General features: G+C 43.6%; 1 protein-coding gene across 3 annotated transcripts in view; it reads left to right on the top strand.

Annotated features, from left to right (window-relative positions):
• Window positions 1–20800, top strand: part of LOC142942256 (unconventional myosin-VI-like) — a 95379-nt gene extending 74579 nt beyond the window's left edge. Inside the window, exons 27-36 of one of the 3 annotated variants that reach the window (XM_076084516.1) lie at window positions 731–809; window positions 3723–3883; window positions 5096–5134; window positions 6237–6272; window positions 7462–7500; window positions 9702–9805; window positions 13033–13164; window positions 15560–15586; window positions 18547–18765; window positions 20596–20800. In XM_076084516.1, coding sequence (XP_075940631.1) covers window positions 731–809; window positions 3723–3883; window positions 5096–5134; window positions 6237–6272; window positions 7462–7500; window positions 9702–9805; window positions 13033–13164; window positions 15560–15586; window positions 18547–18765; window positions 20596–20795 — 1036 coding nt within the window. In that variant the 3' untranslated portion in view covers window positions 20796–20800. Of the gene's footprint in view, window positions 1–730; window positions 810–3722; window positions 3884–5095; window positions 5680–6236; window positions 6273–7461; window positions 7501–9701; window positions 9806–13032; window positions 13165–15559; window positions 15587–18546; window positions 18766–20595 lie in introns of those variants that run through there. The other 2 variants (XM_076084514.1, XM_076084515.1) reach the window with 2 other exon arrangements.
• Window positions 20801–27854: the final 7054 nt, after the last annotated feature.

Raw genomic sequence — 27854 nt, 5'->3', positions numbered from 1 at the left:
ATTCCTCTTAGGTCCAAACGTTATGCACAAGGTTGTGACTGCATGTCACTCCTGGTGCAGAACAACCTTCACTTCCTGTCTGACCCGAGAGGACAACAGTCGGGACTGAAGAGGAAATGATGTCAGAGCGTCTGGTTTCATGTCAGCGCACGACAGAAATCAAAAGGCAAAGAGCCGAGAAAGCAGCTTACAGTGGTGATGGAGATGTAGAAGAGGTTCTGCTCCACAGTCGGGGTTCTACTGCAGGAGATGAGTTCATAGAACCAGACAGGAGAACATGTGATCTCTACAAACACACCAGACTCCATCCATAGAGCACTGACTCTACCTCAGAGCACAGGAGCTGCTGTCTACTGCTCCTCCATCTGTTACTGAGTGTTTGTCATTAAGTGTCTGTTAGTTCAGATTCACTGAAATTATAGTTTTAAAAAAAGTCAAACTTCATGTTTAACTTTTTATACATTTATTTGGGGAAATGCCAAAATATCTTCTGCTCATGGAGAAACGCTGAGTCTGACACTGGTAGCAGTCAGAGAAGAAGAAGAAGTGTTCTCACGTCACTAATCCGTCTTTATTTGTCTCTCCGTCTCCTTCGCTGCTCCTTAATTCATCTGAATGTCTTTTGTCTTCGTCTCGTCTGTTCCTTTCTCTCTTTCTCTGAATGATTTCCTGTCTTTGTTTTCCTTCTTTCATCTTCTTCCCCTCTTTCTGTTTTTCTTCCCTCCATCAGGAAATCCGAGATGGAGCAGAAGAGGAAGCAGGAAGAGGAGGAGAGGAAGAGGAGGGAGGAGGAGGAGAGGAAGATGCAGGTGGGTGCTGGTTCTGGTTGTTTAGCAGATGGTTCTCTGGGAGGATGTAGAGCACTGAGGGGGGGGGGAACTCATAAAGGATGCATCGCGGTCGCTGATGGCAACATCAGTTGTGCATCACTTTGCAACCGCTGTCATCTCAACGTGTTGCTCGATATCAGAGCGCAGACGCACCCAGAGCGTGTTCAGCACGAGTGCAATTCCTCCTTTTGTTTGCAGATGGAGAGAAATGCAAGAGATGCATTTATCTCCATATAATAACCTCATTTTCTTCCGGTGTTTTTCTCTCATGTATTTTATTTTCTATGCATTTAAATTTGTTTTGATCCAAACACACCAACATCACACACAGGCACACAGACTAGGCAGACACAGAATATATAAAGACAAATTATAATAATTAATAAAAACAAAAATAAAAAAGTATACATTCATCACTTTTGCACATTACCTCATTTTTTAAATGTCACAGCCTGAGAGCACAGAGATGCTGTTTGAGTTCAAGGTGATTTCACCTCTGCAGATACTTTGGTTTCTTTTTTGTAACTTCTGCAAAAGCTGCACAATCTTTTTCACAGAAATACTGAGAGCTTCTACTCTTCTATTGTTGGTAAAAGTTAAATTCACTGCAGCTTGTTGTGCTGGATTAACAATGTGCAGAGTGTCGCTCTCTGTGCTTACGAGGTAACGGTATATCAGGTGTGTGAAGAGAAATTAAAAGTATGACGAATTATGTATTCGGAGCTTTTGTTTCCAGTTTACACGTTTATGTTTAGAGAAAACTATCACGACTTAAGAAAACATTCTCAGGCAGGTTCTGCAAAGGAGCATCTTTAATTATCTGATCTGTAAATAAAGGTTTATTGTTGAGCATCAGAGATTATGATAAAATATACGCATCATGTCTGTTTTTAGATTTGACTGAGAAATAAACTACATACACAGAATAATAACAATTATAATTAAATGTGGGGAAATGAAGGTAAAGAAAGGAACCTGAGACATGAATCACAGAGCAGGAAGCAGCAGCATCATTATGAATTGGAGGAAAAAGTAATTAAAGTACATATCATGTGATATTAAGTAAATACTGAGTCTAACAACTTAACGACGTACGAGTGTAGACGTCTGACCTTCTGTGGACTGAGTTTGATCAAACGTCCGCTCTGTTTGCTTTAAGAGGACTTTGTGTCGTCAGAGACGTATTTCACAGTTTAATGAGATGTTGTGAACTCAAACACACTGATGTGCAGAAACCAGGATGGGTTTAGCTTGAAGTGAAGATGAAGTACGATATAACAGACATAGTAATGTAGAGAGTGAATATGAACCGCCCAGAGAACATGAGCTCACCTGTGTGTTCTAACACTAGAGCAGCGGTCTGCTGTCAGGCAGCACTCCTCTCTGGAAACTAAAGGAATCACTTTGATCTCCATGATGCACATGCTTTTAGGTTCTCATCTCTGATGTCCATCACAAATAAACGTCCTCAAATCTGCTTACGAAGCATTGGAACGTAGACGCTCCTCATAACTGCAGAACCTGCCTGAGAATCTTCACGTTTTTAAGTTTTCTTGAAATGTGCCGTACTTTAAATGGTGAGCATTTGCCAAAATGTAAACGATGTGTTTTATTCCTCAGCTAACTAGTTGTTGTCTTCATTTTGACTGATGCGGGGGGGGCTTTAAACCCCCTCTAGAGTAGGGGGGCTGCAGAACTCTCAGTGACGGATATCTAAAACCTGCAGCAGATGCAACGCTCTTGCTTCCCAATGCCAACACGTTGTGTGTGTGTGGCGGAGCAGAGAGACGCCGGGTTTCACGGTTCTCTGGGTTTTATCTTCATCGTCCGGCGCGTCTCCGTCCAGCCCATCTGCTGGCGTGGCTGAGGCCCGGTTCCAGTGGATCCCCGGGGGGGGGGCGCCGACCCGGCCGGATCAGGGGCAGAATTTGGATCGTTTGGAACAAAGCTGCTGGCCGGCGTCCTGGAGCCCTTGAGGCTGCGTTTCCATACAAACCTCACGCACTTCCACCAGCTTCAGGTTTATGAATCATAAAGACTGAACGCTGTCTCTCCGGGTTTAGTTTTGTTGCTCTCCATAACGTATCAGTAAGAATCTGAGTAATGTGGTAAAGCCGTCAGTCCAAAACTTGTCAGTCACATGACAGGCGATGATGTCATGTTGCAAATCACAGGTTTTTACTGCAGAGTATTAAGAAAAAGAAAACGTGAAGTCTCAAGTGTGTCCAGATGTGTGAAGTCTAATAAACATCCTCGAGTGAAGACGGAAGTTTGAAAAGTAAAAACAATTTAAAGAAGTGAGACCTCTGTAGGCTACATCAGCTACATCAGCTACATCAGCTACATCAGCTACATTAGCTACATCAGCTACATCAGCTACATTAGCTACATCAGCTACATTAGCTACATCAGCTACATCAGCTACATCAGCTACATTAGCTACATCAGCTACATCAGCTACATCAGCTACATCAGCTACATTAGCTACATCAGCTACATCAGCTACATTAGCTACATAAGCTGTGTGTGACCAGCCAATCACGGCCCTCATTGAAACAAAACAGCGTGTTGTTGTTGTTGTTGTTTTGGGACTCAAACTCACGGTTTGTGAGTACAGCTGCAAACATCTGCACTTCGGGGGACATCTGCATTTGTAAACAGCTGGCTTGTAGAACAGTCAGAGCTGTCAGATTTATTAAAGAGACGACGTTTGTAAAGTGAACCGAGGACGCAGCAGCCGGATCTCTGCGGTGCATCTGGCTGATATATTTCACACCTGCAGATGGTAGACGGTGCTTCTCCGACACTTCCAGCACGTGAACATATGTCAACGGCGGCTCTCCAGGTGGTGCAGCAGGCAGTTAAAAACCAACTCTTTTTCACGTGGTTCAGGTGGAGATGGAGCTGCAGCTGCAGGCGGAGCGGGAGGAGGACGCCTCTCGGCAGACCGTCCTGGAGCAGGAGAGGAGGGACAGGGAGCTGGCGCTGAGGATCGCCCAGAGCGAGTCGGAGCTCATCCCAGAGGAGGTGCAGAACGACGCCGGCCTGCGCAGGTAACCCAGCTTTTAACGGTTTGACACTTTGAGGCGGTCGTAGTGAGCAGGAACCTCATCATCCTGCCTCTTTAGGCTCAAGGACATTTTAGTTATGAGCATAAAAAACAGGAGTTGTGGTTCCTGAGGTGGGTGTTAGAACCCTGCAACGGGTCAAAGGTTAATGGTTCTCCACTGTAGGAGATGTGGGAACTGAATTTGGGCTCTGTTGTGTTGGTTTCTTGTCTTTAATGCATTATAACCATACTTATACTGTTCTTATAGCACTCTTTAACCCTCTGAACCTCAAACTGCAGGCGGGATGGAAAAGCATGTTTTTTCTTTGTAGACAGTTTGCAAAACGACACCGTTTATCACAACCAGAAGCTGTAAAAACAGTCATTACCGTCAGATGATCATATTTCCCACAGTCGCCTCATGTAAGACAAACGCTTCCATCAGAAACAGCTGCAGAAACTAAGCTACTAAGCTTAGAATTGTGATATTTCATCAAAAACATTTTATTCTTCATGTTCTCATTTACAATCGAGGAGGGAAGAGGAGGGGAGAGGAGGAGGGGCTGTTTTTAACATATGGAGCCTCCATGTTTTCCCAACATCAGTAACACTTGTGGACACTTGGAGACATGTTGAATATATAGATTCCATTGTTATCCAATTTTTGTAAAATAAAGATTTTCAGCTTGCGTTTCTTTCATTTTTTTTAATGATTAATGTCGTCATAACTGTGTTATTCTGCACTAAATACGTGTTCTCTCTACTTCTACTCATGATGGTTCTTTTAATAGAGGAGCAGGACTTTATGTTACAGTGAAAAATGCCCAAAAAGTGCTCGAGGTTCAGAGGGTTGAGTACAGTTATAAGCACTTCTAACGATCATTTATAAAGACTTCTGAGGTAAAGTATCTCAATACTTGTTAACTCTTTGTGTTCTGCTCTCTCACGGTGCAGCACTGTGCGGTATGTCTGCTGTGATGTTTGACTCTCGGTGCGTTCAACATTCACTCGCTGTGGAAATCAAACTAAACACTGAATGTTTCATGATGCAGAAGCCTGAGAGAAACGCTAACTATTGATGATGCATCAGCGTCTGACGGGTTGGAGAGCAGTCACTTCTTTTCTTCTTCTCAACAGCTTCCTGTCCCTGTGGTTTGAATCCGTCTCTCCGTGTTTAACCGTCTTCTTCTTCTTTCTTTTGTTTTTTTCCTCTCAGTAACGGCTCCTCAGTTCCATCGTCCCCAGAGAGAGCATCGTAAGACCCGGCGATTTATTAGCCCTTTAATTTAACCCCCGATCCCCCGATCCCCCCTTTAACCCATAACAAGCCTGCATGCTGTAACAATCCGCCAGCCGAGCGCACACCCCGAATCCAACAGTTTGATAGAAGCCACTCTTGTTTCTGCCATCTTTAATTTAACTAGAAGAACCTGTAATTGTCCAATGTTTTTGATTTATTGCACCGACATTGATTGTGACCAGAAGGCTGATCTGGGCCCGTTTTTATCAAACATGAGGAGAAGTCTCTAATAATAATAATAATAATAATCATAATAATAATAATCATATGACTCGGTCTCACTGCTAGCAAAGCGTGGGAGTGACCTTTAAGACAACTCTGTAATTTATATGTTAGACATGTGCTGTAAATGGATGTTCATTCCTAAGAATAGAGACCATCACCCTTCATTAGCATGAGAACAGACTCAACACTCTCTGAAGTGTTGCTTCAGTCTCACCTGGTCTGGTTTGACCAGAAGTTAAAGTAAAAATACTGCAAAACTAAGAACATTTAAAGGCTTTATGTTTAAAGAAACCTGTGAAAAACGTGAGTAAATGAATATGAATATCTAAATAATGATCTAAAAAGAAACACAAGGTGATGAGGCCGTACAAACATATGGAAACTCTTTTAATTATTCTTATTCTATTGAAACGATGATAATATTCTGCACTAATTGAAGCACATGCACAACAGATATCAGTGATGCAAATAAATAAGAACAAACTGAGAATATTTAATTGAAACTTATTCAGACAGAAATGTCAAACTGAACTTAATCACTTGTTTGCTACAGATCTACATGAATCTGATTTATTGTATTGTTCAATGCAAAACACTGTCACCATGAACCAACGTTAGAGATTTAAGAACATTTAAAGATCTTTATCTTTAAAGCAGAAGATATTCACTTTAACCTTTAGTCCTCTTCTGACGATGTTCCAGCTGTTTGATGAATCCGGGTCGTCTCTGATCATAAGAAACAATCACCTCCTTCCTCCTCCTGCTGATTTATTTTGTGTTTTTATTGTTCAGTGTCGCTCCGTCTCATAATCCTACAATCTTCTGTTTGCAGCTCCGCTGGAACCACAGTGCTCAAGAGCTTGACCATGTAGGTTCACCTCTCAGTACCCAGCACCCCGACACCTTCAGGGACCAGACGCAGTCTGTGTTTCTGAGCTTTATGTAGAGAGTCTCTCCTGAGATCTGTTAACCAGTTCAGCGCTGCATCCTGAGATGTTCAAAGTTCTCCGCGTCTGTTTTTTTAGTTGTTTTATTCCGGCCTTCCGCCTCCCTCGCTCTTCACCCTGCAGCGACTCACGTAACCGAGTCGCTCTGACAGTTTTTGGACTCGATGCTGGTCGTCGTGAGTCAGCCGTAGTAGAGTTCACGTTGCTCACGTCGAGGACGCTGGAGTGCTGCATCGTAGCACTTTGTGGCTCCCGTCTTCTCTCGAGTGGTGGTTTATTTTGCAGTATTTATTAAATGTTTTTTCTCTCACAAACAGACTGAAAACGAGCAGAAAAAACATCCTCAGGAAGACAACTTTTTATTTTTTACTTATTTTACTCATAAAACATCTCGACAGACTCTCTTCATAGACGGAATAATTTAAGATGTAGAACATTTAAACCATTTAAAGACGTCAGAAGAACAGACTGACCGTTACCTTAAAGATAACTTCTCCATGTTCGTTTCCTCTTTCTTTCTCTTCTTCATCCTCCTCTTCCTCTTTTCTCTCCTTCATCGAGACTCCTTTTAGAAATCACCTGTTCATGCTTCTGTGTAATGTTAATTAAGTCCACAAAGTGCTGCAAAGTAACTTTAGTGCATTTAAGAAATACACTTCAGTGAAGTCTTCAGGTATTTATCTATTTTATTTATTCATTTAATTATTTATCTATTTTTTTTTTTTTTTTATCTTATTTATTTATTTATCTAATTTATTTTTATTTATTTATCTATTTACCAGAGACGGTGCACATTAATCAACACTAAAGTTTGTTTTCATCTGTAGTCCCTGAGCAGGTTATTAAAATGTGTCCTAATATTATCAATTATTACAATGTTACAGCAAACACTATAGTACAACACAATACTTCTTCTCCTCCTCCTCCTCCTTCTTCACTCTCATATATTCTTTTGTTCCTCCTTTCCTTCTCTTCCCTCCTAAAGCCTCCTCTTCATCTCCTCCTTCCTCATGTCATGTATCTGCTATGAGTATTTCTGTGCAGTACTTTGTATACGACCTGATCCAACATTTTACTAACATTTAAAAACACTGACGTCGTGCTTTTTAGGGAGGAAATGGCGAAAGAAATGACCGAGCTGCTGGCGAGGTGGGTACGAACCGTTCACACCAAATGAATCTCAACTCAATCAATCGCCTCCACGCACCAGACCTCTGATCACATGAGACGCAGAAATCCTCTCAACGTTGATTTTCTTCATGATCATGATCTAACTGAAGAATTCTGATGAACAGGTTAATTCCCTCAGAGCAGTTTGATATCCGCTGCAGGTCTCTCATCCTTTTCTTCTTTATTTTAATGCACATTTCGTCTCATTGATCGTCAACCTGCAGACGTTTGCCGGCTGAAGAACCTGCTCGTTAAATGTTGTTTAAACTTGTGATTTTTACTCCACTTTTGCAGTAAAAACACCTTCAGTTCAGTCTGCAGCTCCAACCTGATTCAGTGTTTATAGATATACTGTTATCGACTGTAAAGATGAAGTTTACAGAGTTACTGAAAAGCCTGATCAATAATCCTCAATACGCACTTCCTGCTAAACCAGACAGAATCTGTGTGGTTTAGTTTATTCTATTGTTTTCTAATATGATCAACCATTTATTTACATTCTCTCTACATTTCTCTTCACTCTTTTATTTTCTGAGAAGCACATTCAGTAGAAAACAGGACTTAGGTTGAAGTCATCTGATCTGATCTGCTTCTGACTTCTGCATGTTTCATGTTAAAAGAAAACAAAATGGTTAAAACGGAACATGTTAGTGTTTCTAACTAGATTTAAGGAGATTATAATAATCTTAGAGCTCGTGTAGGAAGTTAAACAGCTCATAATTCATCTCTAATATCTATTTTATATTCATGTGAAAACATCTCCTTCAAACTACTGGATTTATTCTAGTTTATCACCAAAAATACATTTTACAGATGACAGTGAACACATCTTGATAACGTTATAATGTACCTTCAGCCAGTACTCATGTTCACTGAGCAGAGCCTGAAGGCATCATCATGTAACTGAAGTGAACCTCCGGTTAGCCGTTAGCGGTGCTGCTAACGTTACTAGCTCTCCTCCTGTTGGTTAGCCGTTAGCGGTGCTGCTAACGTTACTAGCTCTCCTCCTGTTGGTTAGGTGTTAGCGGTGCTGCTAACGTTACTAGCTCTCCTCCTGTTGGTTAGCCGTTAGCGGTGCTGCTAACGTTACTAGCTCTCCTCCTGTTGGTTAGCCGTTAGCGGTGCTGCTAACGTTACTAGCTCTCCTCCTGTTGGTTAGCCGTTAGCGGTGCTGCTAACGTTACTAGCTCTCCTCCTGTTGGTTAGCCGTTAGCGGTGCTGCTAACGTTACTAGCTCTCCTCCTGTTGGTTAGCCGTTAGCGGTGCTGCTAACGTTACTAGCTCTCCTGTTGGTTGTTTACGATGAAACATTATCAGAGACTAGAAACACATGTTCTACTGAGTCAATAGAACTTTATTTCACTCTGTGAAGTTAATTCACCACTAACCAATATTGAGCTTTTTGTTATTAAATCCTTTCCAAACTTTGTTTTTAGTGCAGCTGTAGATGAGAGTAAAGGCAGCTCGTCATGTTTACCTCGTGCTAATCTGCTGAGATATTTTTAACCCTTTAACATCCCGTGAACTAGAAGCCTCAGTCATGCTCACAGAGTGTTCTTAATCCCGGTCACGGATTAAAAAGGCGCTATTTTGACTGCTAGCGACTGAGACAGCATGCGTTTTAACAGTGATCTCAAACCCTCTACAGTTCTACTGTAGCCATCTTTCTTTTTCCTTCTCTTACTACGATGCTGCTAATCTGACCCCCGTTTGTTCCTCGCTTTCACCTTAACGTCTGCAGCCAATGCTAATACTGTTGTATTAAACCTGTGGTTCTTATTCCTCTCAGGTCAGGTGGAGTTTACTGTAAGAGGAACTACTTTATAGGCTGCCTTTAACAACACATAACTGACGTAGAAATATAAAATGTATAACAGGATTAATAGTGTGTGTTGGAGTCGGTAGGTGTGAAACTAACATTGGGCATTAAATCAAATTACACTATTTATTATAATAATAATTTGTTGTACTTCTATCTGTAAACTTCACCCATCTAGTTCTTACTAAGTTAAAACATAACTTGCAAATCCTTTTTTTGACATAAATTCAGATTGAAGCGAATGACCCCGTCCTATTACGTTCCCCTTGCTGACGTTTTTTTCCCCACAATGCAATGCTGGTAGAATATTTGTTTGCTGACTTCTCCGGCGTCCCCCCCTTGTCTTGTTTTCCCGTGTTAGAGGTCCACAGGTCCAGGCCACCAAGGCTGCTGCCGGGGCCAAGAAGTACGAGCTGAGCAAGTGGAAGTACGCCGAGCTGCGGGACGCCATCAATACCTCGTGTGGTGAGTGTCGCCGAGTCATCGCCAACATGGTGGCGATGGAATTTACCCCAAAATAAACACCGGAAAACCCTGCAATCTTTTGAAGGACCCGCAACAAATACAGCAAGCTTTTACACTTCTGTTCAGTTATTGTCGCGCTTTAAACAGGCAGGTTTGAACACTGTGGTCCAGAGGGATGTTGGTCAGAATGACATGGAATCTATCATTTGTCTTGGTCCCCAGCGGAAGGTTTCAAATACCTTTGCTGACAACACGACCTTTGCTGTTGCATCACTATTATTAAGCCAAAATTTTCCCTTGAAGCTCCATGCAAATTATCTCTCAATAGCCATAGTTCTATTAACTTTGTTATGAGGGTTCATTGTCCCCAGAAGATGAGTCCTAACAACGGTCTCACTGCTTGACCGTTCCCTGCAGCCCCAGCCAAATTGTAAGCTCTGCAGGCTTGATATTTAATAATCTTATCTTTAAATGATTATCTTGGAGCTCATTATTGCTCTCCAGAGGATGAACCTGTTTGTTCCCTATGATCCATGTTTTGATCAACTTCAAAGTTTTTCAACATAGACATGTTGAAAAACTACAAACTAAAAAATTTGATTTCCTCAGACGATTCACTAACATCAGAACAAAATTCTCACTTGTACGCATAACATATCAAAATCTGAGCATATTCATGCTTCCCGGAGGATGAACCCTTTGATTTTGGGCACTTTGTAAACTTTCCTCGAGCACCACTCTCAAGTGAAAATGTCAACTTTGTCCACAAGATATCTCCAAATATAACAGGGAGGTTGTTATGAAACATACTGATCACACTCCTGCTCCCCAGAGGATGAACTGGTTAAGTTTGAATGACCCACAATAACCTCTGATCAGGTCCAGACCTTCGGTCCATGACACGGTATCTTGAAAAACAAATGACCAGACCTCCTTTAAATCTGCTATGTATATTCTTGATCAACAGAGGTTGATCCCCAGCGCATTAACCCTTTCATTTGGGGCCACTAATTAATTATATTATATTAATTATGATATATCAAGATATCTAACTGGCAGTAAGCCATGAAACCTGTTGATCACGTTCCAGCTCCACAGAGGATGAACCGGTGTGATTTGTAACGATGCGTTTCATGTTTTCATCCTCTCACTGTAAGGCCATTAAAATGTCTGAATCACAAGTATTTTAGCCTCGTTCCCACCAAACGGACCGCTCTGAACTCTGCCTTGTTTTATGGCCACTTCTCTCATGTGGGAGTGAATTGCCGCTCGAGCGGAGCGGAGAACAACTCTTTGGACAAAACCTCACCGTGATGATACCTCAGTTGTATTGCTTTCAAAGTAAATATGACAATAGCAGATCGTGTCATCGTGACATACCCGACCGATGAGAACTACTTAACCTTTGTACTGACATTTAGAAAGTAGATGAAGGTCTCATTCACAGCAGCGTAAAGGTGCTAAATGTAGCATTTTAGTATTATTGAGTCATTACCAGTCGTTTTGTATCATCAGGCGTAAAACAATCCTGATGTTTACATGTATGACAACTATTGGATGGATCGTCATTAAATTTCCCTGAGGATGAATGAGTCTAGCGCCACCATCAGGCCAAACAATAATGGATTCATCATTGTTTTGTACCGAGGCTTTAGAGATGCTGGTTGGCAGATCTTTGCAGCTTTGAACAGAGTCAGGCTAGATTGTTCCGGTCTTTATGCTAAGCTAACTAGCCGGTGGCCTGTAGCTTCTTATCCAGATGTCAAAACGGACAAACTATTACTTTAACACATTTGTAGTGAAGTATTTGTTTCACATTGTGGTCAGTGACAGATGTAAATACTTCTTCAACAGCATAAGCTCACCCTGACAGTGGATGTGTTAATATTCTCAGGGCAGATAATGCTTTAATAATGGAGGTAAAGAGAATATGTCCACCTCTTCCTTCTGTTTCGCCCTCATAATGTGGAGCTTAACCCGGAGCTCACCCGTCCTCATCCCCGCCGCTGGAAGCGTGAAGGACGAGGACGGAGACGAGTGTGTGTGGAGAAGCTGATGCACACACACACACACACCTCGCCTCCCAGACAGACGGGCAGATTGAATACTGATGTGATGATCTGCAGAATGAAACGTAACAGAGCGACGAGGGGGTTGTTGACATCTGGTTTTTATCCTGCAGTGGTTTCTGCTCTGCACGCTAAATTGTAAAGTTGTTGGTTTTTTTTATTTATATTTTGTCTGCCTCTTCTGTTCAGGTTACCTGAGCACTTAGTGCGCATTAAGCGTCTCATTGTTCACTGTTGGATGATGCATTACATGTTTGAAATGATCTGAATCATCCTGATGGAGTGTGTTATCTTAATGCCTCTTCACCACCTTCACACACATATTGATTTTCTTGAAAAGATATTAATGATTGTTGTGGCAGTTTTGGAGAGAAAATTAACAAAAGTCAATATACCTGTCGGTAATAATGTGAGGCTCATCATTAACAAACAAAGTGTGTGGACAGTGAAGAGGAATCTTATTGGTTCATACAAAGATATTTTAGTTTGTGACGCACCGATCCGTCGTTTTTAGTCCAGATATCGATAAAGAAAAGAAATGACGGTTCCCTTCAAACAGTCAGTTTAACCACAGACTGAATATAAGAAGTGGACGTGATCAGTGAACAGGAAGTGACCATACATGGACTGATGAGGAGTGACGTAGAGACGCCGTATACGTCTCTGGTAGAGACCTGTCAATCACCATGTAGCCCCGCCCTAAAGCATCCCCTGCTTTATGGTCTGTGTGACTCTAAATGGACCATAATGTACTAAATGAACATCATGCTGTATTGAAGAAGACTTGAAACTAGAGATTGAGACCATAAACTCATGTTTACAATGTTTACTGAGGTAATAAATCAAGAGAGAAGTAGAGTCATTTTCTCATAGACTTCTATACAACCAGAGGAGTCGCCCCCTGGTGGACACTAGAGAGAATGCAGCTTTAACACATGAAGCATCGGGTTCACTTTTCAGAACCGGAGGTTGCTTCCTGGTTTTAACACCAATTTTTGCAGGTGAAAATAATTTGAAATGAAAACAGAAAACTAAAAGTCATGTAATGAAATGGTTGAAAGCAGCTGCTGTTGGTCTGAAAAACAAACCTCTGTGACGAGGAAGACGTCCCTGACATTTACTCGTGCTGATGATGTCTTCCTGTTTGTTCTCCTGCAGACATCGAGCTGCTGGCCGCCTGCAGAGAGGAGTTCCACCGCCGGCTCAAGGTTTACCACGCCTGGAAGTCAAAGAACAAGAAGAGAAACACGGAGACGGAGCAGCGAGCACCCAAATCTATCACCGACTACGGTACGACGTCACTACGCTTTACTGCACTGTGAGGGTTTAATCACAGGTTAGAGGACTTCATTCATCAGGATCGCACCACCAATGGGTTTTAATGGAAGATTTAATGTTAGTTTTTCTTCTATAAATACCTGTTCATATTCTATCTTAGCTTAGCTTATTTTAGCTTATTTTATTTTATCTTAGCCTAGTTTATCTTAGCTTCTTTTCTTTTCTTGTTGTATCCTATCTCTCTTTTCTTTCTCTTCTCTCTCATCTATTCTTTCCCTTTCTTTCCTCATGCGTTGAGTCACAGAAATATGGCTACAAACATATCTTCACGTCTCTCTTTGACGTCTTGAACGTGGACATTTAAAGTATGAACTCTGCCCGTTAGAGACCCTGCCGGTGACCTGAACTCGTCGCTCAGACGCGACTAACAAACCGACTCTCACCTCGCCTCCCGCCAGGTTGTCATGACGACGGAGAGCTCTTGTTCGGAGCCGTCTATTGTGCTCAGACTGCTGATTGGACCACACACACACACACACACACACACACACACTCGTATCCTTCATCGCTCTGCTTCTGTCTGACGGATACACGTGTTCATACCTGAGGTGTGAGTCTGACTCGGGACCTTTCAACCATCCGTCTTATAGAGTCAAGAGCAGTCAGTCATCAGAGGTCAGACATGTTTGGTTCTTCATTGTTTTACTAAAAGACGGCCCAGACTCTATTCACAGAAACAGTGATTTCACCTCTCAGAGCACAGGAGCTGCTGGTCCTCTGCTGCCTCCATCTGTGCGTGTCATTGTGAGACTTTGGTGGATCCAAACCACAGACTGAATATAAGAAGTGGACGTAGTCGTCGTGACGTCACTCGTTGGTTTGTGGATGTTTTGAAGCCTCGAGTTTGGCGTTTTGGCCGTCGCCATCTTGTTTTTTGCAACCAGTAAACAGGAAGTGACCATATCTGGACTGAGGAGGAGTGACGTAGAGACGCCGTATACGTCTCTGGTAGAGACCTGTCAATCACCGTGTAGCCCCGCCCTAAAGCATCCCCTGCTTTATGGTCTGTTTGACTCTAAATGGACCATAATGTACTAAATGAACATCATGCTGTATTGAAGAAGACTTGAAACTAGAGATTGAGACCATAAACTCATGTTTACAATGTTTACCAATGAGACCAGTGATGATGACTTCCTGTTGGACTACAGAAATACGTCGTCCATACAGCTCCCTGTCCTCACTGACTTCCTGTCTCTCAGCTCATTGGTTCCTATTGACGACTTAAATCTGTTAGAACACAAATAAATAGTTTAATTTGTTGGGGACTATTTTCAGCGGCGGATGAATCCACACTAGGTGCTCTCGTGAGTGTTTGTATGTGTGATTGAGTCAGATTAAACTCCAGAGTGTTTGTGGTGATGAAGGAACAACAGAGAGGCTCATTCGTGTGTTTTGTTGATGCACACAATACTTGTTATTTATTGACAGGAATAAAAATATAGAACATCTCCAGAATCATCAGTTAAAGCAGTGGTTCCCAAAGTGGGGGTCGCGACCCCTAGGGGGGGCGCGGTGGTACTACAGGGGGGTCGCGGCTTCATCACCAACCCACACACACAGACGCACACATACACCGGTAAAACAATATAAAATAACCGACGTGACATGCACTGTGTTCCAACCACGCCACCAGAGCGGCTCATGTCACAGACCGACTGTGGCAAAACCAGCGAGAGCGAGAGCGAGCGCGCGCCCGAGCGAGAGAGCGCGAACGAGCGAGGGAGAGAGAGAGTGAGGGAGCGCGAACGAGAGAGAGACACACAGCGACACAGAGCGAGAAAGATACGGAGCGACAGAGAAAGATAAAGATAAGAGAAGGAAGTATGTACAAAGATGGACAGATTTGTGACTGGTCTAAAGCGCAAAAATATTTTATACAGTTCATGCATTATAATGCAATTCATTAAAAACCAAGACAAATTTGGGGTCGGGTTGCGGGGGGGGGGGGGGTCGTCCAATGTTCCTATATCATCAAAGGGGGTCTTGACAGAAAAAGTTTGGGAACCACTGAGTTAAAGAATCGACTGAGCGCTCGTATTACTTTCAGAAATTTGTTGCTTCATTTTCACATTTTTCCACATGTTTACACCTTTGAGGTAGAACTTTAATGTCCAGTATTTAAATATTCAGACGTAGAATACATTTCATTCTCTGTTTGTTTCATCATTTCGTCTGATCTCGTGATGAATAACACGATTGTGCCGTCAAAGCTCAGTCATCATCTAATGTCAACAGCGCGTCTGTTTTTCATCCTCTGGTCTCGTCCGATTCGTCGTCTCACTTTGTTGCATCACTTCCTGTCGCTGTACGTCCGTGTGTGTAAACCCTGCATGTTTACTTTCAGATCGTGCTCCTCCTGTGAACACAGCATGTAAGTGGTCCTCCAGTGTGTGATGCTAACTAACAGCAGAGCTACACCCCCCCCACCCACCATCACCTCCACCTTATTAACCCTAACACCTCCCCCCCCCCCCCCCCCCCCCCGGGCTGCTCCTCACTGGGATCACTGGTTTCTTCTGGTTTGTGCTCAGCTTGATGAAGTCTCCCTTCAGGTGGAGGTGGGGGGGTGATAGCATCACGTTTACAGGAGTGTGACGGGAGGAAGAGCAGAAACGTTGTTAAAGGTTTTTGCCTCCAGTTCTACCAGACTGCCACTGCGTCTGCACACCTGCGATGGCGGCCTGATGAGGGTCAGTGTGAGGATGGAGCTGCTGGGAGGTTAAACCTGCTGATGATGCAAGAAAATTACCAAATTTAATGTTTCATTCAGAATTAATGTTGTTCAGAAAAAGCCTCGTAAAGATTGTTTAGACTCGTGAACTCTACTGAAACACATTAATGTAACTATTAGAGAGTCAAACTCATTCTTCTTTATCTCGCTGCTATCAAAGCATTCAAAACGATGAATAATGGTAATAATAGTAATAATAATAGTAGTAATAATAATAATAATAGTAATAATAATAATGAGGATTTCAGTCTTTTTCTGCAGTTTTTTTGTGACCCGTCACAGAAGTTTAAAAACAATCTGCCGTTGAGTTTATTTCATTTCAAATGAGCTTCATGTTATATTTTGGTGAGGCACAGATGACGTGTTTATCTAGATAATACAAACTGTTCGGTTGAACTTTAACGGTCGGTTCTTCGGGCGTTCAGAAGACGTTTTTCCTGCTACTTCGAAGCTGAACAGATAAATTAAATTGCAGGTTTTTACAGACGTTCAGGAAGTCGTCGTCGGTTGAAAACCTCGACTGGCCGACGTAGAATATAAATTCATGAGAGACAGAAACTGAACTATCTCAGTCCGGGACGTTCCGTCTGCTGCTTGAGTCTGTAGTTTGTAGCGTGTGCTCGTTGGTACCGGCGGGCCTCGTCCTCGTTGGTACCGGCGGGCCTCGTCGTCATTGGTAACGGCGGGCCTCGTCGTCGTTGGTACCGGCGGGCCTCGTTGTCGTTGGTACCGGCGGGCCTCGTCGTCGTTGGTACCGGCGGGCCTCGTCCTCGTTGGTACCGGCGGGCCTCGTCGTCATTGGTAACGGCGGGCCTCGTCGTCGTTGGTACCGGCGGGCCTCGTCGTCGTTGGTACCGGCGGGCCTCGTCGTCGTTGGTACCGGCGGGCCTCGTCGTCGTTGGTACCGGCGGGCCTCGTCGTCGTTGGTAACGGCGGGCCTCGTCGTCGTTGGTACCGGCGGGCCTCGTCGTCGTTGGTACCGGCGGGCCTCGTCGTCGTTGGTGCCGGCGGGCCTCGTCCTCGTTGGTGCCGGCGGGCCTCGTCCTCGTTGGTGCCGGCGGGCCTCGTCGTCGTTGGTGCCGGCGGGCCTCGTCGTCGTTGGTGCCGGCGGGCCTCGTCGTCGTTGGTGCCGGCGGGCCTCGTCCTCGCTGGTGCCGGCGGGCCTCGTCCTCGCTGGTGCCGGCGGGCCTCGTCCTCGCTGGTGCCGGCGGGCCTCGTCCTCGTTCTTCTCATCGGCCCTGAAAGCTCAAAGCAGCTCTCGACCGCTCGGCGACTCACTGGAGGAAGTCTGTCTCTCTGTAGCAGCAAACAGGAAGTACGACAAGCGGCAATCAGCAGCCGGGAGTTGAGTTCAAGTGGAGAGAAGATTCTATCAGCGTTCATTTATGTATTGAAAGGAACAGAAACAGCCTGATTTCTCTTTGTTGGGGAACTCTTGGGGGGGGGCAGTCCTTTTTACCCTCCGGGGTGTTTGGGAGACACTTTGCTGGTGACGGTGAAACAGAAGAGTTGCTTGATAGTTTGCTGATGCTGCAAAAAGACTCATTTTAAGGAGTTTAATCAGTTTTAACACGTGAAAGAAGTTTTCTCTGGTTTCCATCACGGAGCTGCTGAACCATGAACTAAATGAAGAAATAAAACCGCTTCTGTTAACGTAATGTAATAAACAGACAATCCTTCAACAAGCTGGACTGATGTGGAAACAAGAGAATCTTTTATGCACATTCCTTGATCTTCAAACTGAAACATTATTAAAACGAGTCTCTTTGTTTAAAGACGCGCTGCTGTAGATAATAATGTGTTTTATGTTTCATGAGAATGCAAACCCTCTTCATGAACATCTGGCACGCTTCATGTCTCTGATTCACCTCTGTGGTCTCTGCCCCCCCCCCCCCCCCCCTCTAAACCCAGGACCCACTGAGCAGGGGGGTGGGTTCATCATTCACCTCTGATCTGAGGTCAGCAGGGCGGGGCTCAGTGTTTACATGCAGAGAGAAGTGATGAGCGGAGCATGCTGGAGCTGACTGGGATTCTTTGTTCCATGTTTTTATTATTTTACAGCCTTATTCCTGTTTTAATCTGTACTATTGTTCTTTATTAACAACACATACACTTCAGGTATCTGATGATCCCACGTGTGAGAAGATGGAGCTCGTTAATGAACACGCGTCTCGTTTTGAGGCAGCAAGTCTAGAATAATATATGATCAACTTATTACAAAATAAAACCAAGTACGCCGTGTTCAGAGAGCTTTAAAGGTGCTGGTAGATGTTCCTCTTGTTTCCTGTCTTTATGCTAAGCTAAGCTAACTGCACAAATTTATGTAAAATAAAATAAAAACTAGAATTTCCAACTGTCTGGCATCACTGAAACGCAGCACACTAACATATCAGGTGTTATTTGTACACTGAATATACTTCTTAGTGTCCCTGAAGGACTCAAAGTCTCTGAGTTAAGCTCAGGTTGATGAACAGGAGTAAGGCTGAAGGTTTCACCGTCCTCCCCTTTCAGGCTGCATGTAAACATGGCCGCTGACTCCTGCTGTCGTCTGAGTAAAGACATCTCATGCTTTGGGTATTTCTTTTGCATCCAATGAACAGCCCAGCAGAACCCGGCCCCGCCCATCCCGGCGCGGCAGTACGAGGTGGCGATGAACCGGCAGCAGCGCTACTTCCGCATCCCGTTCATCCGGCCGGGCGACCAGTACAAAGACCCCCAGAACAAGAAGAAGGGCTGGTGGTACGCACACTTCGACGGGCCCTGGATCGCCCGGCAGATGGAGCTGCACCCGGATAAACACCCCATCGTCCTGGTGGCAGGTCAGTGCGGATAAAAGCTGCTTTAAAGAAACTGGTGATGAACGGAGGGGGATGAAGGATGGAAGGGAGGAGGAGGGAGGGAAGGAAGGAAGGGTAGAAGGAGAGAGAGGGAGAGAGAGGGAAGGAAGGAAGGGTAGAAGGAGAGAGAGGGAGAGAGAGGGAAGGAAGGAAGGGTAGAAGGAGAGAGAGGGAGAGAGAGGGAAGGAAGGGTAGAAGGAGAGAGAGGGAGAGAGAGGGAAGGAAGGAAGGGTAGAAGGAGAGAGAGGGAAGGAAGGAAGGGTAGAAGGGGAAGTCGGTACTCTGACAGAAAGAAATCAAAAGTGACACTTTAATAAACGTTTGACTTTGTGCAGCACATTCATCATCATCATCATCATCATCATAATGATGATGATGATGATGATGAACGGGCCGGTCCTTCACTGGACGATGTGAGGCTCTTTGTGTTTGTGAGGAGTCGGACGTCTCGCACGATTCATCGATCAGGATTTGTGAAGATGTTCCCTGGAGGACGGCGGAGCTCAGCTCCTGTCGGCTCTCATCAGAGCAGGACGGTGACGGCGGTGCAGCGAGTATTGATTCATGATGACGTACTGTATGAGGAGCGAAGAGGGAGACGAGGACATGAAGTTCTCTGCATATTATATCTGCTCCAGTTTCATAACCAGTAAAAGAAAGCCGTCCCTTTGGTGCAGATCAAATGTTTATTCTTTATTAGAGAACATAATAAACACATAACTCGCTCCTTTAGCCTGGAAGCTGCTGTAAATGTGTGATTGACAGCTGAGAGCGCGACACCGAGCTGGAGAACGTTCCTCAGAGGAGACCAACCATCACGTTCTCTACACGCAGAACACAACGGTCATCGTTCCCGTTGTTAGATTCCGAGGGTCACGGCCGTCTGTCCTGTTGAGGAGCGTTCTGAAAGCGTGCGGTGTGATTTAAAAGTGAACTGGTTTGTGTTTCGGTGCAGCGGGGGTCCCAGACAGCAGCAGTGGGCGACTAACTGCCTCGTATAACTGCTGGCGATGCACACAGAGCTGGAAGCTGCTGTTGGGCTGAGCTGTACTCACTGAATGTAAATGACCAGGAATGTGTTCAGGGGTGAAACATGTGGTCTGCTGGAGTTCAGTCGCTCCACTTTTTATTCAGAATAAACAACGTAAGTTCAACATTCTCCAATCCAACAAAGAACATTACATCGTCTGTTACTTCAGATATTAAGACAGTAAAACTTATTTTTTACCTTATTATACTGTCACAAAGTCTGTACCTGAGGTCCGTCCTATTTACTGGAGCATAGCACGTTTCCATTGCATAAAAGCCCTACGGGATGGTAAGGATTGTTCCAAGTATTAGTCAGACCCTTAAGGCTGGGAACCAAGAAAATAGTTATAGTTCCTGATATATAACATAACATTTAAATTCATCATCATTAGTGACCGTGGTATGAGCTGGAGAATGCACTTTAATTAGGATTTAATTCATTCATTCATTCAAATGTCAAAGAATATTATAACGTGTAAAATGACATTAAAAAGTCATAATATAGTATGTCATGAAAAGTTCATAAAACATAGTATAGTTTGTCCTCAAATGTAATAAATTCATAGTTCATATATATATATATATATATATATATATATATATATATATATATATATATATATATATATATATATATATATATATATATATATATATATATATATATATATATATATATATATATATATATATATATATATATATATATATATATATATATATATATATATATATATATATATAAATAATCTCTCACTCACATGTTCCTCCTCCGTCCTGCAGGGAAGGACGACATGGAGATGTGCGAGCTGAGTCTGGAGGAGACGGGTCTCTCCAGGAAGAGAGGAGCGGAGATCCTCCCCCGTCAGTTCGAGGAGTTCTGGGATCGGTGCGGCGGGACCCTGTACCTCCGCACCGCCATCGAGAGCCGGCAGGCGCGACCCACCTACGCCACGGCCATGCTGCAGAGCATGCTCAAGTAGACCGCTTCTGTGCGGAGGGGGGAGGGGCTTCTGTGCGGAGGGGGGAGGGGCTTCTGTGCGGAGGGGGAGGGGCTTCTACACTTTAAAACAAAGGGACAACTGCACCAGCTACCTAAAGTAAACACAGAGTGAGCGAAACCGCCCCGAGTTCTGCCTGCAGGGGCTTTCACGCCAACAAGTTCTCTCTGCTGTCCGTTTGTTTCTCCTCTCACGGTGTTTTTCTTTCTCGCTGGCTTTTGGTTCTTCAAATTGGGGGAGGGGCTAAGTTTTGCATTGAACCCTATGCAGAAACATCCGACTAAATTATCACATCCCAGGAGTTCTGTTCCGTCTTAACTACGAGGCCTTACTGCTACTTTAACACGGCTTTAAATGCCACAAGTAGGAATTTATTTTTCTTTCTTCAAAGCTGCCCCCCCCCAAAAACGTAATTTCTCTGTAATTATGCATTCCTGATTGTGACACTGACGTGTCTCTGGTGTGTTGCTTCCCTCTAACCTGCTGTTTACATCGTCTCCACCGGTTCTTACAGGAATCAAATCAAACACTTGCACAAGGGTCAGCGTGAGTCTCTGCTCTCCGTTAAGTCAAATGTTACTCAGAAATACTTCTTTTCCTTCTGTCTTTCCAACCGAATGTAACTGGAGACCTCGTTGATTTGTTCTTGTGGTGATTAATGTGTGACAATAATGAGATGAAACTTTGAGCCCTCGTTGGGTTTTTCTTTTTGTTTTTTGGCCGAGCAGTAATTCAGCTCACTGATTATTATTATTATTATTATTATTATTATTATTGTTATTGTTTGTCTGCGTTTATTAAGCAAAGCAGAACATGTGAAATAATTATGCAACTCCTCGCAGGCTGTTTGAGACCAGATCAGTGCTGCAACAAGAAACAGAATAATGTCTGTACCATCTCTTCAAATCTGATCTTTTTACACAAGGAAACATAATTTGCCAATGCAGTGATTCACGTGTTTATTGTGATTAATCTTAAAAGAATCTGTTTCAGGATATCATGTGATCTCAGAAGTGTTTAAATCTCATTAACATCTTGAACTGGAACGCTGTGCAGATGTTTCCACTGGAATGTGAATGTTTATTTATGGAAAGAACAGTTTCTACTTCAACGAGAAGCAATAAATCAGACTAAGCTAAGAGGGAGAAACAAACTCTTCCTGTGACGGGTACGTAGAACGTGTAAAGACAATCTGCTGTGATGTCACACCTTTACTCACCCGAGGTCGCCATGTTTGTTCCTGAGCTTTCTCCTCCTGTGGACGCTCTCCTCGTCTGACAGCGTGAGCCTCTGGTCTCCTCTTGTTCAAACAGCATTAACATGCAGGAAAGCAGAGCTCCCAACCAATGAACCCGAGACACGCCGGCGGTCTGATAGTCCAGATAACCGGGAGAAGACTCGCTGCTCTTCAGGTCTAAACACGTCTAGACGTCCTGACAAAGGGCTGAAGAGACTCGAGTCTCCTGCTTCAGATGATGCAACCTGTCGCATCAAATCCGTGCAGTAAAAGAACTCTTCAGAGATCCAGTTCAGTTTGACTGATCAGAAGCAGTGATTTCCTGTCTGTTAATGCTGACTTTAAAGGGGCCACGCTCCTCTCTGCCCACGATTAAGACCTCAGTATTCGGTTTGTAACGCCTGAGTGATGAACGTTAAATATATTCCTTCTCAAATGTATCATGAAAATGTCTCCTCCACACGTTACAATCATTCCTCCTCGGGAAGCACTGCCTTCGTCCACCGTCACTTTTCTAACGCTGATCTCTCTAACGGATGAATAAAGAAAGCATTCCATGTTTCACTCGCCTCTCGCTCCTCCTTTCACTTCTTGGTGCTGCGGAATACTTCTGAATAAATGAAGAACGCGACGTCTATTATTCAACACAGTTTGTATTTTAACTATTAGATTGTGACGCCTGAACATTGAAATGACAATTTAACACTTTAAATAGGAAAAAATCCAAATGACAGAAAAGCAGCAATAAACATTTGTAAATCAGTTTTGTCTATTTACATGAAATATACAAGATAAGGTGACGACATTAGAGATCTATCGACTCACAAGATGATGTGACCGTGTGTCGTGCAGTACATACTGTAGATCCTGAGAGCTTTGATCTCAGGTTCACTACACAAACACAAGAGGCAGCAAACGTTTGTACAAAAACAGTCCACGTCAATCCACGACGAAGAGGTGTGCTCCTCTTCATCGCCGCTGCAGACGACAGAGACGGACGTCCTAAAGGACAAAGTCCTCTGATGTGACGCTCTGAAGAGTAAAGTTTATACTGAAAGATCTTCAGCATCGTTTTCTGATTCTTAACTGAGGCGGTGACGAGTCCTGAATCCCTGCTGCTGAGTCATTGAGTCTTTGAGTCCTGAGTCATTGAGTCTGAAAGAGAGAAAGATTTATTAAAACGATCAGTTTATTAGACGTGGAGACCAAAGTCATAGCACAGTGTGTAGACTCATTAAATCATAGTTTCACATTCCATAAAATCTCATAAAAAGTTGTAATATATTATAAAATATTACATATAAAATAAATACGTAATAAAAAGTCATAATTCAGTACATCAAACATTTTCAAAAGAATCTGTATATAATGTCATAAAACGTCAGACGTCATAGTTTAGTATGGATAGTATTTCATAAAGACGTCATAACACTTTTTCATAAAACTGTTTGTCATTTAGAACTTCATAGAGAATGAAACGTAGTCTAAATGAGGAGCGGTGATGCTTTAGCTCTGGAAGCTGAAGTGTTTGTTTCACGTGTGGATTTGATCTGAAGCTGCAGGTTTTCGCTGCATCATCAGATCACACCGTCTCCTCGCTCAGCTCCAATGTAAAGCTGAAGCCTTGCTGAGTGTGCACCATCCTCTCCTCCAGCAGGAACACATGATTGCACATGTGGGGATTCAAACGGAACGACCTCGCTACCTTCTGTAGTATTCTCAGGCGACATCCGATCCAATATGTTTCCTTAACTGGCCCGGCCCGGCAGGGAGAAGCTGTCTTTGTATCTGTGGAAAGAGAAACAGATGAAGGTGTGAAAGTGCAGCTACAGCAACTCTTCTTCACGAGCGCTGAAGAATCTAGAGACATGGATTCAGAGAGAAGATCTCACAGAAGACCTGAACATGCTGCGGATGTGTTGGACTACAGCAGAGAAGAGAGAAGAGAGAAGAGAGAGAGTCCTCAGAGTAGAAAAGAAATGACGGATTCAGCTGAAAAATGGTGGAAATACATAAAACTACAGAAATACACAATCGGAAAACAAAAGCATGTATTTTTAATTTCCAGCCAGCTGAACAACATCCATCCATCCATCCATCTATCTATCCATCCATGTATCTATCTATCTATCCATCCATCCATCCATCCATCCATCCATCCATCCATCCATCCATCCATCCATCCATCCATCCATCCATCCATCCATCCATCTATCTATCTATCTATCTATCCATCCATCCATCCATCCATCCATCCATCCATCCATCCATCCATCCATCCATCCATCCATCCATCCATCCATCCATCCATCCATCCATCCATCCATCCATCCATCCATCCATCCATCCATCCATCCATCTATCTATCTATCTATCTATCTATCTATCCATCCATCTATATCCATCTATATCCATTCATCCATCCATCTAACTATGTATCCATTCATCCATCCCTTATTTTAGGAGTTCTCTCCACTATTGTGAAGAACATCGTACAGAGTAAACAGTAATCCCTGAAGCTTTAGGAGCTCTGCTAGGTGGTGAAGTAAACACTAATGCTGTCCCACAGCAACAGGAAATCCAGAGAGGACGGAGACATCACAGCCCCGCCCACCATTGTGATTGACAGGTTACCTCTGATGAGGAAGCTAACAGGAAGCTCCAGCTCTAGTTATTCACATGACACAGAAAAGTTAAACCGGACTGAAACTGAACCAAATATGTTATCTGACCTGTAATTACACAAAGTAAAGACTGACGTCACTTGTTTTTAATGATGCAACTAAAAAGTCTGTTTCTATGAGGTAACATCTTACAAACCGTGTCACAAACACAAACACAAACAAAGCGTTGCACCTTTAACACCGGCTGCTCAGAGTCATTCAGCCAGCGAGCACGGAATCTGTTTGTTACACAACCACCAGCTCTGGGCCGGGATCCAAAGCCAACACGTCCTGCCAGGTGAGCCAGGTGAGTAAAGCGTGTCGCTGCAGGACAGAAACGTGACCCGGAGTACCAGGAGTACACGGAGAGCAAGGTGCAGGACAGAATCTCAACACAACAACATAAAGGTTTTGATTAACACGCTTTTATCTCACAGCGGCTCTGTGTGTTGTCAAGCTGCCAAATAAGATTAAAAGGAACTCTGCAGTATTCACTTCCTGGATTCCGTTCCGTGTTTCCTGTTTTTAAATCATATTCCATTTGGTGAAATCAAGCTGGAATATGTATAGTCCCCAGAGGATGAATCACAAGTTGTTCTTAATACCTACACATCTTTTGATCTTCAGGACTTTTTCTTGTACCAGAGTATTTGTACACTGTGGTACTTTGGTAAAATATCTCAGTACTTTGTTCAGCACAAAGAGGTGTTCATGATCTTGTAGCTCATCTCATTACTGAGCGAAGGCTGGATGGAGATTCAGAAAATGAAATTCCTTCTGTCTGAGAGAGCAACAGGTCTGATAGAGATAATAGGAATGTGACCTAAAAATACCTTCAGATGATGGGAAATGAATGTTTCAAGAGAGAACCCTCTGAGGTGCTCTGTGCAGGGATGAAATTAGATTTTCTGGCAGAAGAAAGGCGGCAACAGTGAGCCGGTAGTTAATAGAAGAAACTCTTTCTATCTGTTAAAAATCTGCTTAGCACTGATTTACAGCGGTGAGGTGTGAGGGAGATCAGCCCGTATGTGAGCGGAGAGAAAACACAGAAGACAAAGTACTGTAACATACAAGCGCACCACAAACCTCATACTACACAAGTGACGTGGAGCGACGAGGAGCGAAGTGGAGCGAAGTGGAGCGACGTGGAGCGAGGAGGAGCGAAGTGGAGCGACGTGGAGCGAGGAGCGAAGTGGAGCGACGAGGAGCGAAGTGGAGCGAGGAGGAGCGAAGTGGAGCGACGTGGAGCGAGGAGGAGCGAAGTGGAGCGACGTGGAGCGAGGAGCGAAGTGGAGCGACGAGGAGCGAAGTGGAGCGAGGAGGAGCGAAGTGGAGCGACGAGGAGCAACGTGGAGCGACAAGGAGCGATGTGTTGCTACAAGGAGCTATGAGGAGCAATTATTTTTCCACCTCAATGTCAATGTACCAGAGTTCTAGAGAGATAACTGTCCTCTGTAGTCCCTGAGCAGGTTGTTATAATGCAGTGGCCTAATATCATCAGTACAGTTCAACTGCAAACCGTCACGCTTGCTAGTGAAAGCGTGTGTAATGTGGGGAACAGATCACAGCGTTGCTGTTGTTGGAGCGAACTCGTGTGTCCTTTCTTTACCTGCACACGGCTCCACGTCCGGGGAGAACGTGGCACTCGCCTCCTCGGCAGTAGTCGGGCTTCAGGACGCACAGGCTCTGACAGGGCAGGCCGTCCACCGACAGGAAGCCCGGCTCACACTGACACCGGGCCTCCTTCGTCCGGCCGCTCACCACGCAGCGGGAGAACTCCTCGCACGCCAGGAACTTGCAGGCGTCGGCCTGATCGGCTGCAGAGGAGGAGAGAAAAAGAAGAAGAGAATATAACATCAGTATTCATGAACCAACCTCCTCTCTCTGCACGAGGTGCTGAGGAGCAGTTTGGTTTAATGAGATCCTCGGCTTCTGGGTCTGCATTGAGATGTTCAGATTTAGCCTCCGGCCGTGGACGGCTTCCGAGACTAAACGTCAGATGCACTCCGGGGAAATTAGCATGTCAGGAGGCTTATATGGATGAAATGTGAGGCCACGACATGTGGTCAGTGTTTGACTGTGTAACTGTACATGTATTTATACACATATATATATATATATATATATATATACATATATACATATATACATATATATATATATATATATGTATATATATATATATGTATATATATATACATATATATATATATATATATGTATATGTATATATATATATATACATATATATATATATATATATATATATGTATATATATATACATATATATATATATATATATACATATATATATGTGTTCCAATGTGTGGTGTGTTTCTATATCTTTGGCATCACTGTGGTAATACTACATTTATATGAAGCATGAGGCCGGCTGCATGTATTTTATCACCGCCGGCTGATTATACGATGTGATTGTTTCAGAATAAAAAAGAAAACATGAGCTGCTCACGTTCTCATCTTCACTTCTTTACTCCTGGTCTGTAGTGGTCCGTACGATCCCGCTGAGCGCTGGTGGATCTGACATATCGAACTAATTACTGAGTCTGTTAGAATGAGTTTGTGATCTCTGCTCTCTGTGGAGATTAGTACAATCAAAGACTATAAAGTACGAGAAGCAGAGATTAGATGCTGGTTTCTGTTTTATCACACGCGTACACAATGTGTGTCATTATCGTCAGGTTTTCATCTTTCCGACGGTCCTTGAACACATCATATGTGACGCTTTTTAGTTGGTAACACTTGAGGATATTTGGAAACATGTTGGATTTATAGATTCCGCTGTTTTCCAATTTTTGTAAAAGAAATGATCAAAGAAATTGAACTTGCGTTTCTCTCTGGTTTTACTGATTGATGACATCATAACTGTGTTGTTCTGCAGTGAAGACATGTTCTAGTTCTCTCTACTTCTACTCATCATGGTTCTGTTTCATAGAGGAGCAGAACTTTATACTACAGACAACAATGTGATGTGAGCAGAAAGCGCTCCTGAAACTGGTTTGTGGGTCAGAGGGTCAGAGAAGGTACTGGACCTGGTTCCACATCCAGAGAGCGGGTGTCGATCTGGATGTGCAGGTTCTTGGAGGCGGCGGAGCAGAACTCCTCCAGGACGCAGTGGACGG

Source organism: Anarhichas minor, unplaced genomic scaffold (assembly GCF_050575085.1).
Source record: "Anarhichas minor isolate MPS153535 unplaced genomic scaffold, ASM5057508v1 ptg000136l, whole genome shotgun sequence".
Taxonomy (NCBI): Eukaryota; Metazoa; Chordata; class Actinopteri; order Perciformes; family Anarhichadidae; genus Anarhichas; species Anarhichas minor.
This window is presented reverse-complemented; position numbering and strand designations above follow the sequence as displayed.